Below are 16,929 nucleotides of genomic sequence, written 5' to 3'. Positions count from 1 at the left end.
TCCTTTTTTTTTTCCTGCAATAATTCTTATAAGGAGTAGTTTCCGAATCATTCCCAAACAATTCTGAAATAGGGTACAACAACAACAACAACAAAAAGAGACTAGTTTCAATTTAAAAAAAAAATCAAAAATCTGAAATTACGGCGCATACTTTGCTGCAGGACATTTCGCAACACGTGATAGTACACGTTGCACGTCATCCTGCTTGTGTTATCCGTACGCCTATGGATACTTGCACTAAGAGACGACACGAGCGCTAGTTTGGGTGGTTGAAACCTTCCTTTTTGGTGTATGTACTGTACACAATGCACAACATGAGTTGCAAGTAATGTGGGGCTCCACAAAAGACGAGCACCCCGCCCCCTTTTTTTAGAATGCCGTAAATGTCTATGTTGCGCGAACTTGACGGGGATCCAGAATAGTGGCACATTCAGGTTAGTAGTTTTCCAGAGCCTCATTATTTTATTTAAATGAAACACAGTCCCACACGTACAACGACAAGTAAGTTGAAATAAGCAACTACTGGATGACTGTAAATCACAGAAACCAGTAAACCCCAGCTCAAACCACCACACATCTCCAGAGACCCCAGTAATTAAAAAAAAAAAAAATACAAGAACATTCACTTGCCTCTTGACTCCCAAATTTTGCTCGTTAAATTCACCTTGTTAGCAGGCATATGTGTTACCTCTAAGTCCAAGGTTTTTTTTTTTTTTTTTTTGCTTATGAGGAAGGCTTGTTTATGTCATTACATGCCCCCACTAATTTTGCCATTCCAATCGTATACTACCATGCTATCGTTAGCTTTACGCTTTTCTGCAGGGATATCACATTTAGCCCACCACTTACTTGTCAAATGTGCATGCATGCTTCCATCCGTGCGTCAACTAACACGGTAGTTCTCAAAATGAATTACAATGCATGGAAAACTGAAGTTTTGAAAAGAAGCCTAATTATTCAGAGGATTCACTTTTACGTTGGACAAATCACTGCCCGTCCCCATAGTTGTATATAGCTCATGCTTTGGTGGGTACAGCAATGATTAACGCGTTCTTCTGGAGTTTACTGTATGTGATCAATTTATAAACTACATACGTAATGGGTGCGACTCACACCTCTATGACCAATGTTATTTTGAAAAAGAAATAGTAATAAAGTACAAAAAAAAATATAATATTCTTTCTTTTACTCTCTTTGCAGATTACTCTTTGCAGATGACTCGAATTTGTTTTTTTTTTTTATTTCGCACAATAATCCTCTTAACCTTGTAAATGCAATAAGCATAATAAATGCAATTAATTCAGAGTAAGAAAATGTCGCCTAGTGGATAAAAGCAAGAAAGGTATCTCTTGATCTTCAAATAACAAAATACATGCTTTTTAGCAATTCTACTGAGGCATTCTTGCTGACGTTGTTTCAGATGGTACTCCACTCGAAAATGTTTTCCATGTAAAATTTCTTGGAATAACAGTTGATAATAAGCTTTCATGGAAATTCCATATTGACGGTATAATATGTAAAATTATTTCAAGTAATATTTGTCTGATTAATAAACTTAAATTTTGTTTTCCTTTATCGTCCCTGCTTACATTATATTCATCTTTAATTCTTCCATATTATTTGAATTACGACCTTCTCTCCTGGGGAAATTCATATAAAACACGTTTAGATCAATTACCTTTATTACAAAAGAAATCACACCGTATCATATGTGACCGTGCACCACAAATCGAAGAAAAAGTCGCACACATTGATTCTTTGTGGAGACTGAAAATAGGTGAAATGGGTCAACCTAACCCATCTTGACTTTTTCATATTTTCTGAAGGAGTAAGTCTTCTTCTACATCATGTTAAAATTTGGGATTATAAAATGTGTGTTTTTTAGCAGTTTATCTTGAACTTTTTTTGGTAGAATAGTGTGATTAGGTATGTGTCCCCTTTTAATTTCTTAAAAACCTTGAAAACATTCTTCACTTTAAACTCAAATAACTTTTGAAAGAATGATGTTACTGCTTTGAAAGTTGGCATCAATTATGAACAGAGTGTGTTGATACGGCACTCCCAACTTCATTTTTATCTGATAATCCCTTCATTTTTTTTACTCTGGTGATTAACATCCTGTTTTTTGTTTAATTTTACATCATGGAATCCAGCTTGCTTGCGTCCACAATGACACGTGCTGTAGTTTTTTTTTCTTTCTTTTTCCTTTCTATTTCCCTTCCCAATTATTTTGAGTTCGTGTCAGTTGACATCGGTTCGTTTTATTTTGTTTTGTATTGCTGCCTTGTGTATTTTCTGAGGATCGCATATCGTACAAGCTTTGGATGTTAGTGGGATCCTCTATTATCATCCCCTTCCTTAATAGTTAATTTGTATTATACGCTCTATGTATATGTAAACAAAGACATAATTGCGTTTTTTTTTTCATCTGCTACTCATTTTCATAATGTACTTTGTTAAATCACATTCTGCAATTATTACAAATATCCTGTACATATGCATTGTATTTTATTTCATTGTTTTTTTGATGGAAATGAAAATAAATTTGAATCTTGAACGGCCGATTTCACTGTTCCCAGTGGTTTCTTTATTATGTACAAAAAAATGTTTCCGAAAAAGATATATATTTCTAAATCAATCTTTTGAATGGGCTGAGTTTCAGTTTTGATTACAAGGTAAATATCATATTAGCCATGCTTTTCTGTCATTTATAAAAAAGGTCACCACATCATTAGATTTTTTTTTTTCATATACAATTGGTATAGTCCTGGATGTGTCCAAGGCCTTTTTCACGATTAATCACGAAATGTTACTCTTAAAAATTACAGCATTAAAGGTTTCTGTTGGAAGGACTTTAGGTAATTCAGAAGTTCTGAAAGTCGATTGAAGGTATTCAACACAATTGATATTGTTATGATCAATTAAGTATTTCTACTATTGAAAAAAAAGACAAAAACACAGAATGTTACATGCAATGCATAACATTGCTCATGGGGTTTACCCCTTAAGTCTGTGTGAGTTGTTTTTATTTAAATATATATATATATATTTTCAAATGGAATATGCTTAAATTTGAGTTATGTAGATTTTCAACCAATTTTAAAACGTATGAGTTTACAATACAGGGGACGTAAAGTGTGGAATGATCTCCCATAATTATGATATCAAGATTATGACGCTTTACGTTTCATTTGAAACAGTAGTTGTAGTTTGATATCCATTTCATTGTATATATTATAACATCATATCAATTATCATAACGTTTCCTGTTATGTTACGCGATGAATAATATTGACATTTGTTTTAAGTCAATATCTTGTCAATGTCTGTGTTTTTTTAATGTGCTGTTATATGTAGATATACTTTTCTCTTTCTTTGTGTTTTTTTTTCTCTCTTTTTTTGTTCTATTTCAATCATTGTTATATGCTGTTACTGAATCTCTGTTTTCATTCTCATTCTGTTATATTGTATACACGCACGGACTTGCAGAATAACAGCCGATGGCTGAGCAAGTTTCCTTTTTATTACCGTGTTGAAATAAAATGAAAGTGGTAATGAAATGAAGTTACCTAACCGACAAGCAACAATTTTTCTGGGTGCACGTCACGAGACTGACACCCACGAGTCATACAGCCCAAGATTCATACAGCTCACAAGTCATACAGCCCACGAGTTATACAGCTCACGAGCCATACAGCCCATCAGTTCGATACCAAGCCAACAAGGCCCACGAGACCGACACATTACGCGCCGTGTTTTATCTGTCGAACTCGTGGGCTGTTTTCACTTAGTGTCGGTCTCATGGGCTTTAATTGCCTATTGTCGAACTCATGGACTGTTTGACTCGTGAGCGGTATGACTCATGGACCTGTTTTTAATGTCGAACTCGTGGGCTGTATGACTCGTGGGTGTCGGTCTACTTGGATGACCCCATTTTTATCTGTCGACAAGGATGCACGCCATAAGATCATCACCCACGAGTCATACAACTCACTAAGTCATACAGCCAACTAGTTATACAGCCCACGAGTTCAGCACTAAGTCAATGAAGCCCACAAGTTCGACATTAAGTAAAATAAGCCCACGAGTTGTACAGCCCATGAGTTCGACACTACGCACAAAATGCTCACGAGACCGACATTAAGCCAACAAGCCCATGAGACCGACACTACGCTTAAAAGGCTCACGGAACCGACACTACGTAATTAAGACCGACGCAAGACAAACGAGGCTAATGAGACCAACACTAGACATAGAAGGCCAACGAGACCGACAGGGTGAACAGTGCCACCAATAGACTAATCAGTTGTATAGCGTGTCCATATAATGTCGTAAGGAAGATATGATATGGAAAATGAAAGTTGCTATGGTGTTACCCCCTCAGTTGCCCTCTCTCACCCCATTGAACTGTTCAAGATTTTTACTTGTGTTTGTTTGTGTGAGTGTTCATAGAAATAAACAAAATTTAGTAAAATTTCCATAAGATCTTTCCGCATTAACTTCGAAAATGCCCAAACACCCTAATTTCCCATTCAGCAAACCTCAAATCGGTATACACCTACTCATGAGGCAAATCTCTCGTTTGAAGAAGCTACACTCCTGTAGACAATGCCAGTGGATATCTTGGCAATCACTGGACTTAAAAACCAAAGATACAAAACACCTGTTTCTTGACCCTGGCCTAATCTAAGCATCAATCACCGCCACGGGGGGGGGGGGGGGGGGGCACCCGCGAGAGGAGGAGATTGTTTTGGTTTTGGCATGGGCTATGTACCTCCATGGTGCGTGTGTGTGTCGGCAAACTTCTACAATGCTGTCCTTCTTATTCCTGTATTTTCGTTATTTATCTGTTTCGTTTGAAATTTAAAACGGATGACCATAGAATTTCTCAATAGAATATAAAATTTAAAACTTTAGAAAGAATAGAGAAAATTGAGTTCACTTCGAATGGTCTGCCACAGGCATACATCCTTATCATGCTCTTACGTAATATGACAACTGTTGCAGTCATTAAACTCTGGCTTGGCCTCCAGGTTTGCCACACCCGAGTAGAAAGTTATTTTGCAATGGGCAAATACATATCCTCCCACTTCTCAAACGAGGACTCGTTAGGGGGGGGGGGGGGTATAGCACCCCATCAGCTTCGTTTGCCAATGGGGTCTCGTCTCAAACGGGGGTTTGACGACATGTAAAAGAAATAAAATATGGACATTCAGATTAACAACCTAGAAAATCACCCATCTGTGAAATGAAGTTTACAAGAAAATAATTCAGAAAAATTAATGGTCAATGTCCCAGTGCACGCCTGCTTTACATGATATGGAGGGGGACTGTTATCTGCAAAGGTGTTGAAATAGTATAAATTCACAGAAAATAATAAAATCGTCTTTAACAAGATAAGATTCGGAAAAAGAAGATGCATCAATGAAAACGGGTATTTTTTAATGAAAAATGTACCGTTTTGAGGAGAATAATTTTACCAAAACAGGCTACAAGGTGAATTGCTGCGTTATAAAACGTTTTCATCCGTTGAATCTCAGACATTATAGTGACAGAGAAGATTACAAATTGAACTGTAGGCGGGCGGGTATAAGCAGACGGATACGATATCTAATAAGGCGTACTTTGGCCTAACTTGTTAGATATATCAATGATTTTCATTTATCTTCTGCTACGCTCTTTTTCATCCTATTTGGCGAAGACTCTAATCTTACCTTTCCTTTTTTTTTTTTCCAGGAGACCCCAACATCATTTTACAAACGATCAATGGAGAGTTGACAAAAGGATACTAGCAAATTATCCTTCAATTTGGAAAAAAAAAATCATAATAAGTTTATGCCTTTAAGTTATTCACTTGAAACGCTTTCGGGCAATGTTATGCTAGATGGCACCCCCTGGGAGAGGTTTAGTCCGCTGAATTCCTTGGTGTTTATGTTGACAGTATACTTATCGTGATCGTATCCTCGAATATTAGTATAATCTATAATTTGACGTTTTTCTTTCCCATTCATAGTTTACTTAATTTATATCGCAGTCTTAAATTTCCTCATCTGAACGAAATTCTAACTATCAAAGGAAAGTTGACAAACGGTAACGAGCAAATTATTTCTCAATTTGCAGAAGACTAAGTTTATGCCTTTTAGCAATTCACTGGAAACGCTTCCAGGCAATGTTATCTTAGATGGCACCCCTTAGGAGTGTTTTTATCCATTGAATTCTTTGGTGTTTATGTGGACAGTGAATTATCTTGAAAATATCATGTTAATTATTGTTGTAGGATCATATCCTGCAATATTTGTATATCAATAATTTGAAGTATTTTTTTTTCTCCACTCATACTCTATTTAATCTATATCACACTCTTAAATTTCGTTATCTTGTTTGGGTAAATAAATACTCATCAGCATTTGATTGAAAATCGTATTTGCTACAAAAAATAGGTTTTGAGAATTACATACCACTTACAACCATGTGGCCACATTAGCGAATTGTTTTCGAATGGTTATATTTCAAAAGTTAAAGATTTATGTTTATATCGATTACGACAATGTATGCTTCATTTAAGAAAAAACAAAGCCTAGACAACCATTGTGATGATGTGTTTTTCTTGAAAATGCCAATTATCACAATGTTTCCAACAATTAAGGAAATTCAATTAATTTAATTTACCTTTTGTTATTCTGGTGAGTTGGCACAGTCGGTAGAGCGTCTGCCTTATCCTAAGCACCCGGGTTCAAACCCGAGTCTGGACTTAGCGATGCTGTGTAATCATACCGTCCCCTCTAGCAAGAGACAAAACACTCTGTCCCTCGGATAGGACATAAAATGGAGGTCCCGTGTATGAGAGAGTCGCAACTCATACACGTAAAAGATCCCGCTTCATTCATTCATCGCATAGAGGTCATTTCCTCTTTATTGTGGCGTCCCGCAGGGTTCCGTCGTAGGACCATTGTTGTTCTCCCTTTACACTGGTCCGTTGAGCCACATCATTGGCCCACACCATGGAGTGCAGCACGCAATCTACGCGGACGACACTCAGTTGTATGTCATAATGAACGCTGATAACGACCACCGGGCTGCTTCCATGCAGAAACTTCATGATTGCTTCCTAGACATTAAGTCATGGTCTTCCCGCAACCATCTCAAACTAAATGAAGCCAAAACTGAGTTGTTGTTCGTCTCAGCTCAGTTTAGGCAGCAACCGGGATTTCAGCCTTCTTTGGATATGGCTGGAGAATGCGTTTCTTCCTCTGACTGTGTGAGGGATCTTGGTGTTACTCTCGACAAGCATGTCACTCTCACTAACCACATTCGAAATGTCTGCAGATCGGCTTCCTTTGGCATTGCCAGGATCGGGAAAATAAGGAGATTCCTTAATGAGTCATCTACAGAAAAGCTGGTACATGCATTCGTGTCTTCACACTTGGACTATTGCAACAGCCTCCTTGCTGGTCTTCCTCGCTCCTGTCTTGCTCCGCTACAACGCATCCAGAACACCGCTGCACGTCTCATCACACGCACGAAGAAGCATGAACATAGATTATCACACCTGTCATCAGATCACTGCACTGGCTACAAATTCATGACCGCATCATCTTCAAAGTTCTACTCCTCACCTACAAGATTGTCCACAACTTAGCACCATCCTATCTTCATCATCTGGTTTCCCTCCGGACTATATCTACTTCCTCAACAACCAGACGCCTTCGTTCTCACTCCACTGCACACCTTCAACTCACATCGGCACCGCGCACCCGTACCCGTTATGGCAACCGCGCCTTCAGTGTTATTGCACCTACACTATGGAACAACTTGCCCATCCACGTCCGTGAAGCTCCAACAGCATAGGCGCCGGAAGTGGGGGGGGGGGGGCAAAACGCATTTTTGCCCCCCCCCCCCCCCCGCAAAAAAAAAAGCCCCCCCCCCCCAAAAAAAAAAAAATAATAATAATAATGATAATAAAAATAAATGAATAAACAAAGAAAAGAAAATAAATATGTATATATATGAATAAAAGGGAAAAATATGGCTACAAACGGCAGCTTTTGGACTGTAAAATGTCAAAATTTTCAAGCTCGCTCGCTTCGCTCGCTCGCATCCAGCAGTTGAGCCCGGTGCGCCTCCCCCTTAATTTCTAAAGCGAAAAACATAGCTACGACGGTAGTTGTTGGACTCTACAATGTCAAAATTTTCAAGCTCGCTCGCTTTGCTCGCTCGCATTGAATCGTTATGCCATTCTCCTAATGATGCTGACAGTAATTGCCAGTAGTTGCGCCCGATGCCCCCACCCCTTAATTTCCAAAGCGAAAGATAAATATAGCTACAAACGGGAGTTTTTGGACTGTAAAATGTCAAAATTTTCAAGCTCGCTCGCTTCGCTCGCTCGCATTGAATCGTTATGCCACTCTCCTAATGTTGCTGCCAGTAATTGCCAGCAGTTGCGTCCGATGCCCCCCCTTAACTCTTTATGTGCCACGTTCGCACCTCCGACTCAGTCGACGACGTGCCAACTTCGCATATTCTGTTCAACAAACAAAGCCGCCAAGACCGATCGATAAACCGCTAATTACTGCTAATCCCGCGGTACAATGAAAGCGTTTCTCGTGGTTTTGTCCCTCTCATGTACGGCTTGCATTCTTTGTGGTGATCGACTATCAAGCGATGTTCCCAACTAGATTTACTCGTACATTCTATGTTTCTGTCATGGTTTAATGTGCAAAGGTCATGCCTTTATAGTAATGTAGCAACTGGTCATTAAAAGAAAAAAAAATGAAAATAGAGTCGGCATACAATTTATATCGAAAAAAAGCTTGGCATTCCTCTTTAACTTTGCCTGCTATTACGCCCATCTTATTAGAAATTTGTAGAAGTTATACACATTTGAAAAACAGAATTCTTTCTCAAAGCATGACTACCTTCGTGTCGCAGAATAACGTGGCACACAGGAGGTTTCCACCATGGCACATAAAGAGTTAATTTCCAAAGCGAAAGATATAGCTACAAACGGGAGTTTTGGGACTGTAAAATGTCAAAATTCTCAAGCTCGCTCGCTTTGCTCGCTCGCATTTAATCGTTATGCCATTCTCCTAATGTTGCTGCCAGTAATTGCCAGCAGTTGCGCCCGATGCGCCGCCCCATTAATTTCCAAAGTGAAAGATAAAGCTACAAACCCCAGTTTGGGGACTGTAGAATGTCAAAATTTTCAGGCTTGCTCGCTTCGCTCGCTCGCATTGAATCGTTATGCCATTCTCCTAATGTTGCTGCCAATAATTGCCAGCAGTTGCGCCCGATGCGCCCCCATTTATTTCAAAGCGAAATATGTAGCTACAATTAAAACTCCAGTTTTGGAACTGTAGAATATCAAAATTTTCAAGCTCGCTCGCTTCGCTCGCTCGCATTTTATTGTTATGCCATTCACCTTATGTTGCTGACAGTATATAATTTGTCGATCGTTTACCGTCATTCCATAATCCATGTAGGGAAAACTTACAATGTTCCTCAATGACTGCTTGTTGAATATATCACATTCCGTAATGTATTGTAGTCCCATTATTGCTCACGCACACACGCACAAGCATACAGACCGTCAAAATTACTTTATGGTTCCCCCCATGTTTCGACCCACCACTTTATATATAAATATATATATAAATATATGTATATATATATATATATATATATATATATATATATCCAAACATGTTGTGAATTCACGTATTGGCTCCAATATAGCGAAGAATCAAGAAATAAACTAGTAATGCATTATTTCGCCAATAAGAATGAGTTTATTGAACAACTCAAATTTTCGGTGGCCTCCACCGAATTTATGTTTTGGTATTGACATTCCGCGTCGAGACTCCTGAAGAAGGTGTTCAAGGTTGTTCAATAAACTCATTCTTATTGGCGAAATAATGCATTACTAGTTTATTTATATATATATATATATATATATATATATATATATATATATATATATATAGATGTGTGTGTGTGTGTATGTGTGTATGTGTATGTGTATATTGTGTAACATAATATGCATGGTCTAATCTTGAGCCCCCTCCAATGTTTGCCCCCCCCCCCCCAATCCACAACTGCTTCCGGCGCACCTGTCCAACAGTAGACTCCTTCAAATCATTACTGAAAACTCATCTGTTCTCTCATTCCATGTAATTTGTATTGATCTCCCACACCTTCCCGGCCAGAAAACAGCCAGAAAAGCCCCAGCCAGAAAACAGAAAACGTCGAAGGACGTAATCGTCTACAGCATCCGTAAATCTCCGCAAATATCCGTAAGCGGACGAAACACTCTGTCCCTCGGATAGGACATAAAATGGAGGTCCCGTGTATGAGAGAATAAGCGCTTTATAAATGATATTTATTATTATTTATTATTTATTTATAGAGCAGGGTGTTTAACCCGGTGAAGTGGTCCCACCTCACATCCAACTGGACCCCATAGAAGACCAGCTTAGCGAAGCTGAATATTGGCTATCCAGCCATCTTCTCAATTTTTGATTTATACAGGACAAAGCTTTTGTTTGGTTCTTAAAAAGCACTTGAAGAAGACCTACACATTTTTCAGTTCATTTGCACAATCATTTTGATGTTTATTACATAGTGTCTGGCAATAGCCCTACTTGCACTGAGGATCCGTGCTACCCATAAGTAGTCCTTCTTTTCTTCCTTTCTTCTTTGTTTTCCCGTTAGTCCAGTCAATCTAGCGCTTTTTGCATACTATGCAAATTAGCACATGTAATGAGAGAAAAATTGACGGATCTTTAATAGCTTCCCGTTATCCAGTTTGAAAGATTTAAATGTACAAACTTATATTTTGTAGGTCAATGAACACGATGGATGCCTAATCGAATTGGTCATAAAAAAATGATTCACATAAAATGCAAATTAGCGGTAGCTGTTAGAGTACATTCATAACAACAGTGCTCACGTTGGCATAACGCACGTTTTGCATATGGGGACGCGGGGTTGAGGGGGTAACTTTGGGCGCCTCCCAAGGGGCCGCTTTAAATGTGCACCCCGTTTTACTATATTTTATAAGTGTTGTAAAGCAATGTACCCTGTATTGATTACATTGCATTTCTTGGAAACAAAAGTACCCTTGCTATAAGGCACGATCGAATTTTGACAGCATGTACGTTTGGAACATATATATCATACGTTATATTATGATACTATATGTTTTCTCTATTGCGAAATGAATAAAGGGCAGTTTAGGGGCACACGCCACAGGAAGTCCCTTCAATACTAAAGCACCCTCTTTTTTTTTTAGATCTTATCAAGCAAATATTTGTCTATCATTTTCGTGACTTGTCATTAAGAAGGTATTTGCTGTATTGCCGGACCTACTTTAAAACCACTCACGCTAGAACAACTGTATTTGGGTTGCTAATGTCTGTATTTTGTAATATAGGGCGTGTGCATAGGTGAAAATTCAGACACCTCCCCAGAGATTACCTTTGTTAACCTCATTGAATTTCATTAAATAAAAGTTTCTTTGCTGGAGGACCAGAAGGACTGTTTAAAGGTATGTACCCATAGAACATAATCATGTATTTGCCTTTGGAAGGGGTAACTTTGGGTACCCTCCACGTGGTTGCCTTCGTATGTGAACTACATGTATTTTCACTTGACAGATATTGTGAAACAATGATTCTTCTATAACTTTCACTGAATTTTAATGGAAATGAAACGAAAAGGACGTTATAGGGATTTTGCGCTTTAAACAGCTGTATTCACGTGAGTATGATTATGTTTTGTACTGGGCCGTGAGGGTATAGGGATAAATTCGGGTACCTCCCTGCAAGGCGCTTTGACTGTGCACCACCTTTTATTCAAAAAGATATACACATTTTAGAAAAAAAAATGTCTCCGCTGTCAGTGCAAATTCTATTTCATGGAAATAAAAGAGTCTTTGCTAGACGGCCGAACGACTTAAAAAAAAAAAAAAAATCTTGTACGCTTAGAACAACGGAAATCGCGTTGGTTGATTCATGTTCTGTAAATGGTCGTGGGGATAATATGATCGATAGGGGTAACTTTAGGCACTTCCCACAGGGTTTCCTAAAGTTGACTGGCCATCTTTAATACCTCAAAACCTCAAGGATGCAAGAGCTGAATCATCCAGATTCGAATAAACCACCCTCCAAATAGAGTTCATTCGTTACAAAATTGGACAAGCTATAGATGTTGACACTTGTTTAATTTCGAAATTTGATTCTACGTAATTGGGGGATAAGCTATCATTATCTGTCTGACAACAAACTCTAATTTGCATAATATCATTCATGCTAGACTAATGCTGTAGAGTTTGTTTTTGGTGAAGAGAAACTGAAATATATTTGAACACTATTAATACGCTCATATCGGGCGCTTTGAAGCATTTGAACATTCCATATCATGCAAATGAGGCCCAGATTGTGTACATGGACATGTTTTCATCGCACTAACGGACATTGCAAACATAGATTTCAACACATTCGGTGTTCCAATCTGAAACCTAGAAGCGTAGTTTTCATGGAAACACTGTATTTTTATCATTATGGGAGCTAATTCGCATACTATGCAGATGAGGTCCAGATTATGTACATAAAAGTGTTTGCATTTCACTAACTGACATTGTAAACATAAGTTTCAATACATTCGGTGTTCCATTGTGACACCAAGTAGCCTAGTTTTCATGGAAACACTGTATGTTTATAATTATGGGAGCTAATTTGCACATTATGCAAATTTAACCAATTTGCCCCCCTGGATTACTTGGGACTTTTAGGATGGTGTTTAGGAGCCAATAACAAGATGCACTGCAGTGGAATTCCTAATGTTGCAATTACAGTGGTGGGTGAAGCCCTATTTTGACTGGACTACGTCCTTTCTTCATCTACACCTCTCTTCCTATTTTCTTTTGTTGTTTGTCCTTTCTCCTTTTTAACAGTAAGCGTTTTGAGCCTGTGCAGTGCGTTCGTCCTTTTTTTCTGCATTACAAGTTCTATTTTTGAGTGACCCATATTTTTACAAACTGTTCTTTCACGTGGGTCTCTCTTTTCTAATGACACAATCATTTGGAACATTAATTCCATATATTGTTGTAATACATTGAACTTTTTTTTCCTTGAACTTATATCAACAAAAAAGTGCCTTTGGAAGTAAAATCTAATTTGAATCGAATTAAATTGAATAGATAAAATCTGCCCCAAAACAACACAAATAAATACGCAGAATTTTGCAAATAGGCGTGACTGCTATGTATCGAGTGCAGCATCATTGAAAAAAAACATAGATATTTTTCGTAATATGATGACAATATTTCAAACACTTTCAAAGTGACGTTCATCCGTTGTATTTCGCAGACCGTTCGCAAGTTAAGGAAGCTATTTCTAATATTAGCTAGCAACTCTTGTGAAGTGTAAATATTGAAATTTATTCAGTGTGTTACGTCTTCCATTTAGTTATTTATTGCTTCAACTCCAAAGCAACTGCATGTCATCTTTTCCAGAAAGTTTTGGTTTATAATCATTTTTTTTTTTTGGAACAATTTCTATTTATTCCCGGCAGCAATCACTGTCAATTCAAGATATGACCTGTGGAAGAACTACGTCGCATGAACTGGCGGAGAGTATCTGTTCAAGCCGTGTGTTGAAGCACCTCAGGATAATCCACTCAGAATTTCACAGGGATTTCTTCAAAATCCTCGGCGCAAGTGATTCAAATTGCGAGGTAAGACCTTTATGCAATAGCTTCATTTGTAAAGGTATTCTATGCAGCTCAAGTTCAAGTGTTATATGATATTTGTAAATAGTAATTCTAGGGTCTTGTTCTTGAACAGGATTCCATAAGTGATTAAGATAACTCAAACTTGTTACTATATGAATCCCTGCATCACAAAAGGAAAAAAAAAATATCAGATATGATTTTTAGTTAAGGGCAGCTCCTTAACATGCTGAAAGAGCAGGCTCTAAGCTTAAAAATGATTTATAACTCTGTAAAGTGTGAACCGAGAAAATAGGCTTTGAAGAACAGGGTCTATTCAAGCGCTTAATCTTTTTATACTGTACAGTGGTGGCTGTGCGATGAAGGGGGGGGGGGGGGGGCAAAAAACAAAACAAAAAACAGATTGTAAACCACCGCAGCAACAAGAATGGGGAGATTATCGGATTAAGCTGAAGTTGAGCACGATCTATTAACACATTCTACCCATGATGCCAACTTTCAGTACCAACTCAATACCATCATCCTTCAAAAGTCATTAGAGCTGAAAGTGAAGAGTGTACAAAGGATTTTCATGAAATGGAAAGGGACCTCTAAATCATAACTGATTTCAGGGTATACTCTACAAAAAAAAAAATAATGTATAAAAACCGCTGGAAATCCCCTTTCCCGTTCATTTTATGACAAGGGCAGGGGCGTCGATCCGTTTTACGATTGGGGAGGGAGACTAGGAGTTGGAATAACTGTGCGAGGGAGCGGAGCAACCAAGTGTGGGGGTGGGGGTCTGGAAGAGGAGGATCCCCCTCTCACACAAGGAAGATTTTGCAGATCTGAGACCTGAACCGATGCACCTCTTTGGCAATTTTTTTTTTTTTTTTTTTATTAAAAAGAGTCTGAAAATAGACATTCACAGATAATTGAAAGACGAACTGTGGTTCGTTTCCAGCGTGAGCGACATCCCATGTGTAGGCCTACTTATTGATGGAAGGAAGTTGTCAGGTGGAAATGGAGGGTGTGGGAGGGGGTAGCCACCTTCTCCACAAATACTATTTTGCATTTTTAGGATTAACATACAACAATCAGATGTACACTGTTGTGAATATTCGGAAAAATAATCCCCAGAGTGTGAAGAGACGAAATCAAAGGATAAGAACCCAATGGGGGAAGGTAAATTGAAAGAGGATGGGGAACTTTGGAATTTATTAGAGTTAAAGTCACAGATATGGTGCACAGTTTTTGATGGATTACGTCGGTATGTGTGGATAGTATAGAAGAGGAGATGCAAGAAAACAAGGAATAAGACATTAATGTAATGGCTATTATCTAGGTCATCATCATGATTTCCGAGTGCTGAAGAATAACAATTAAAGTTGCATGATGTAAGCTCAAACGGAGCCGCTGTATGTTGAAGATCCCGACAACAGTAAATCATTCCATTCCAGACAATTCAAAGCAAAGAATGGTTTGCATGGGAAACGTTAGAGATTCAATACACAGGTACGTGCATGCGTCACGATCACAAATGAACTCGCTGAAATGACGAAAAAGATTAGGAATTCCTTTATAATCAAATTGCAACTTTACTCGATTATCTGATGTGGGAGCCTTAGAGAAGTTGATTGGTTTGGAGGGAGACTGGAAGATTTCATTTTGCTGTAGGGTAGTTTTCCCGCTACCATGTGAAATGGGTGCACATGACAAGACCAATACCCAAGAGTCAAACAGCCCACTAGTCATTCAGCCCACTAGTTATACAGCCCACGAGTTGGGCACTAAGCAAAAATGCCCACGATTTCGACATCAAGTAAAATGAAAAAAAATACCCACGAGTTGCACAGCCCATGAGTTCGACACTACGCACAAAAATGTCACGATCCGACACTACGCAAACAAATTCAACAAGCCCGACACTAGGCAAAGAAGGCCCAAGTCCACCTTTAGACCAATTGTGACCCGCTACAACAAAATGATCCTACAGTCGGGCGAGGTCGATTATTAGAAAATTGCATGAAACAATTCCCTAATCTTTCTGCTTTAATTTGATATATAAACACGTCTTATAAAAATAATCGGCTGCGGAGATATCGATGCTTAAAAGAGAGCATGTCAAGACGTCTGGGAAATCACTGTTTCGAGAAAAGCGCCCTAAAAGTTCTCCTTGCGACGCAATCACAATCAAGAGACACGCAAGTCAGTATTCACCTCCGGACACTAGAAGGTAAGCTCCAGCAACCCCCGAAATGCTCATTCAAAAACAGCGTCGGCGGTCTCCTCACCGACCAATCAGTGACCAGGATGTCAGGAGAAGCGGCTATGCATAGCGCAACCCGCCCGCACGCACCAGTACCAGTCGACTGGGCAGTGTGTGAGCTTCACGCTTCGGTTAACGGCAAGCAGCAAACTGACCAATGAGATCACTCTGGTCGTTGTTAGGGGCGGAGCCTATGTGTGGCGCTCAATCCAAATGTTCGAACCAGTTTCTGCTTCGTTGAAACGCCAAAAAAACATGGCCCAGAAAAACGCTATTTTTTGGTCTTTCCTTTCATCATTTTGCTTCAAAATTTCGACAGATGATAGAAGACATGTCAGCCTCTAATAATATGTCAAATTCAGAAAATCGTAAGTTTTGACCAATTTTGATGCTCTAATTTCAAACTCGATTTTCACGGCTTCGACCATGCGCGACTTTAGGACCATTTTGTTGAAGCGGGTCACAATTAATTGTGTAGGTTGTCCAGATAATGGAAAAGGAAGACATGAGAGATGGAAAAGGAGAGTTGCTAGGATATTACCCCGTCAGTTGCCCTCCCTCACCCCTGAACTATTCTGGATCTTTAATTGCATTTGCGTTTGTATTTGTGAAAAATAAACAAATTTCAGATAAAGGGTGCATGAGATCCTTGTTCATTAATCTCAAAAATGTCAAAGCAGCCTTGTTTTCATTTACACAAAACATTAAACGATATACACCTATACTTAGAAAAAGAAATAAAAACGGAGTGGACATTTAGATCAACAAACTAGAAAAAAATATCCAGCTGTAAAATACATTGACAGGAAAACATTCCACAAAATGGTCAATGTTGCAGCACAAACCCGCTTTACATCGCATTTTGTCTGAATTGATTATGATTTTATGGGAGGGAACTGATTTTCAGGTCTTAAAATACAAAAATCATCTTCGTTTGGGAAGAGAAATGCCCCTTA

The 16,929-nt window shown here is 38.7% G+C and overlaps 1 protein-coding gene across 1 annotated transcript in view; it reads left to right on the top strand.

Annotated features, from left to right (window-relative positions):
* LOC140241083 (uncharacterized) overlaps nt 1-16,929 on the top strand; it is a 196,074-nt gene that overhangs the window by 35,442 nt on the left and 143,703 nt on the right. Inside the window, exon 7 of the mRNA XM_072320850.1 lies at nt 13,570-13,731. Coding sequence (XP_072176951.1) covers nt 13,570-13,731 — 162 coding nt within the window. The remainder of the gene's footprint in view (nt 1-13,569; nt 13,732-16,929) is intronic.

This window comes from Diadema setosum, chromosome 17, assembly GCF_964275005.1.
Source record: "Diadema setosum chromosome 17, eeDiaSeto1, whole genome shotgun sequence".
In the NCBI taxonomy this organism is placed as follows: domain Eukaryota; kingdom Metazoa; phylum Echinodermata; class Echinoidea; order Diadematoida; family Diadematidae; genus Diadema; species Diadema setosum.
Note: the sequence above shows the minus strand (reverse complement) of the source record. Positions and strands in the feature narration are given on the sequence as shown.